The sequence below is a fragment of the Buceros rhinoceros genome, unplaced genomic scaffold (assembly GCF_000710305.1).
Source record: "Buceros rhinoceros silvestris isolate BGI_N320 unplaced genomic scaffold, ASM71030v1 scaffold1044, whole genome shotgun sequence".
NCBI lineage: Eukaryota > Metazoa > Chordata > Aves > Bucerotiformes > Bucerotidae > Buceros > Buceros rhinoceros.
This window is the reverse complement of record NW_010408599.1, coordinates 37729-40333: the sequence shown is the minus strand read 5'-3', so window position 1 is coordinate 40333 and position 2605 is coordinate 37729. Positions and strand designations below refer to the sequence as shown.

Sequence of the window (2605 nt, the reverse complement as noted above, 5' to 3'; positions counted from 1 at the left end):
GGGAGTTCCCGGCGGGGGGAAGACGAGGCTTGGCTTCACCCCAAGGGGGTGGAGGGATTGGCGTCTGGGAGGAGGTGAGGCTTGGGTCTCAGAGCTGGTAGAATCACAGAGTGATTTGGGTCAGAAGGGACCTTTAAGGGTCATCTAGTCCTTGCCATGGATGGGAACACTGTCACTAGATCAAAGCCCTGTCCATCCCGACTTTCCATGATGGAAGTTCTCTGTCCTCGTTCAGTCGAAACCGGAGATCACTAGCGCTCTGCTGAGGGTGACCTGCATTGTGCCTTCCTTCAAGGGCAGGGAAGCCCAGGGAGTTGAAGAGCAGGAGCGTGGTGGCCGGTTTTGCTCTACCCGTGCCCAGCCCCTACTTCCCCTGGCACATGAGTGTTGAACATCCTGGAAGCTACAGCGCTCTGAGTCCAGAAAACCAGTAGGGGAGAGGCGGTGGGTCAGAAGGGGGTCAGAAAAATGGCTTTTGCTGGACCGCTGGTGTGCCTGGAGAGTTGCTGCTCAGCCCTAATGCACTGCAGTGATGTGCAAGAGCAGGTTGTGGCCGCGCCGGTTGGAGGAGCGCAGTCATACCAGCGTCTGCGTCGTCAGCTGGCAGGTTTCTGTCGCTGCTCCTGATGCCAAGGGAAACCAGACTGGAGATGGGGGAGAGGTGGCTGCTTTGTGTGCCGCTCCTCCAAGCTGTTTCTCAGAGCTGTCAGATGAGTTTTTTTTCCATGAAATATTGAAAGGCTTGGACCTGGTAAAAGCCTCTCTGCATCCATTTGTAACCAGGCCTGGCATGCAGGTGATGGGGAAGCTTTCTTACTACCACTTTCCAGTCCTCTCCCACCCCTGAGGCTTCCCCTCTGCCCTGAAGCTGCTGAAGCAGAGTCCGTGCTGGCAGACGTGCCAGGGCTAATGCTGCCCTGGAGTTAGCGCTCGCCGAGGCTGGGTTGGCGCTGGGTGAGGTCCGGGAAGGCCTCCAGACTGGTGTCCACGGAGGCGGGGGGGTTGGGCGCAGGGTGGGCAAGGACACGTACGTGGCTCGCCAGCCTCAGAGAGGCAGCACCTGTGTGTCAGCCCCTCCAGCGAGGGTGGTGGGCTCTAGGCTCATACCTGCAGTGCCGCAGCATCTCTGCTATCGACACTTGAGCCAACCAGATTGAAAGCAGTCCAGGGTCTTGCTCACCTGCCCTGGTCCGCAGTAAGCAGGATCAGAGCTGGTCAGAGTTTCCCAAGGAGGTGGCAGCTCTGCACTTGTTAGCGCAGGTCCCTGGAGGACAGTTTTCCCATGGGGTGGCGTCAGCCCCGGCTGCGCTGTGCCTGCCTTGGCCTCGTGTCAAGCCACGTAGGCGACACGGGGCAGCGCGAGGGCTGGACAGCTGGCTGGTTGTCTGAGGAGCTGCTGGAAGGTCCCATTGTGCTCGGTGGGACAAGTGGTGTCTGTGGGTGTGCTATTTCCAGGGCGCTCTGACGGGGCGGGCGACTCGCCATTGTCAGCATGTCAGGTCAGGTTTTCGTTGCGTGCTCAGGCTGCTCTGTGCACCTCCCTGATTGGCATGTGCAACTTGCAGACCCAGCACGCCGAGGCGGGGAGGAGCTGCTTCCCGCGTCTGCCTGCGCCGTGTGGAGCTTCTCTATGCAAATGTCCAAGCAAAAAACCGCTGCTTGTCCCTGGTGTGCGGGGAGGGTCACCCAGTGCTGGGCTAGTGCTTCTTCCAGGGGAACGAGGCTGCGTCTGCGCCAATCCTGAGCTCGTTTGCCTGGGAATGACCTGTTTTCCTGCCCAAGACGCTGCCCTGTGTGGTTTCTGATTACAAACTCTTAGCGAGCAGTGGAAATGTGTTGTTCTCCCCTAACGGCTCTCCTCAAACAGCAAATCTCCTCAAACAGCAGGATCTCCTGCCCCCTGGGCAACCATGGAAGGGAATTTGGTAGCCCCAAATAGCGATAATACCCCTGCCTGCCTTCTGCCAGGGGATGTGGGTCCTGCCCCTGCAGGCATCTGACTGAGGCTTCTCTTTCACTCTCTCTTCCAGCTCCTTCAGCTGTGTCCATCATGCACCAGGTCAGCCGCACCGTGGACAGCATTACCCTCTCATGGTCTCAGCCTGACCAACCCAACGGAGTCATCCTGGATTATGAGCTGCAATATTATGAGAAGGTACTGCGGGACCTTGGCAGGGTTCAGCCAGAGGTTTTGGGGAGAAGAGATGATGTCAAGCTTTGCATAAGGACGTAACAACAGCTACAGCAGTTGGTTGATCAGTCTGTTACTTCTCTTGCTGAGGTTGGTCATGGAGGTGGCAGCGGCTCTCAACCCTTGAGTCCATCAGCGATTCGTAGAATCATAGATTGGTTTGGGTTGAAGGGACCTTCAAAGCTCCTCCAGTCCAACCCCCTGCAGGGAGCAGGGACATCTGCACCCAGAGCAGGGGGCTCAGAGCCCCAAGGGCCAACTGACCTGGAATGGTTCCAGGGACAGGGCTGCTCCCATCTCTCGGGGAAACCTGGGCCAGGGTCTCACCACCCTTAGTGTAAAAAAGCTCTCCCTTCTCTCTGGTCTGAATCTTCCTCTTTCAGTTTAACTCATCAGCCCCTGTCCTGTCTCCAC

The 2605-nt window shown here is 57.9% G+C and overlaps 1 protein-coding gene across 1 annotated transcript in view; it reads left to right on the top strand.

The window, feature by feature from the left end:
- EPHB2 (EPH receptor B2) overlaps positions 1 to 2605 on the top strand; it is a gene marked incomplete at its 5' end in the record, with an annotated part of 47400 nt that overhangs the window by 19963 nt on the left and 24832 nt on the right. The window contains one exon of the mRNA XM_010134905.1: positions 2031 to 2155. Within this exon, the coding sequence (XP_010133207.1) occupies positions 2031 to 2155 (125 nt within the window). The remainder of the gene's footprint in view (positions 1 to 2030; positions 2156 to 2605) is intronic.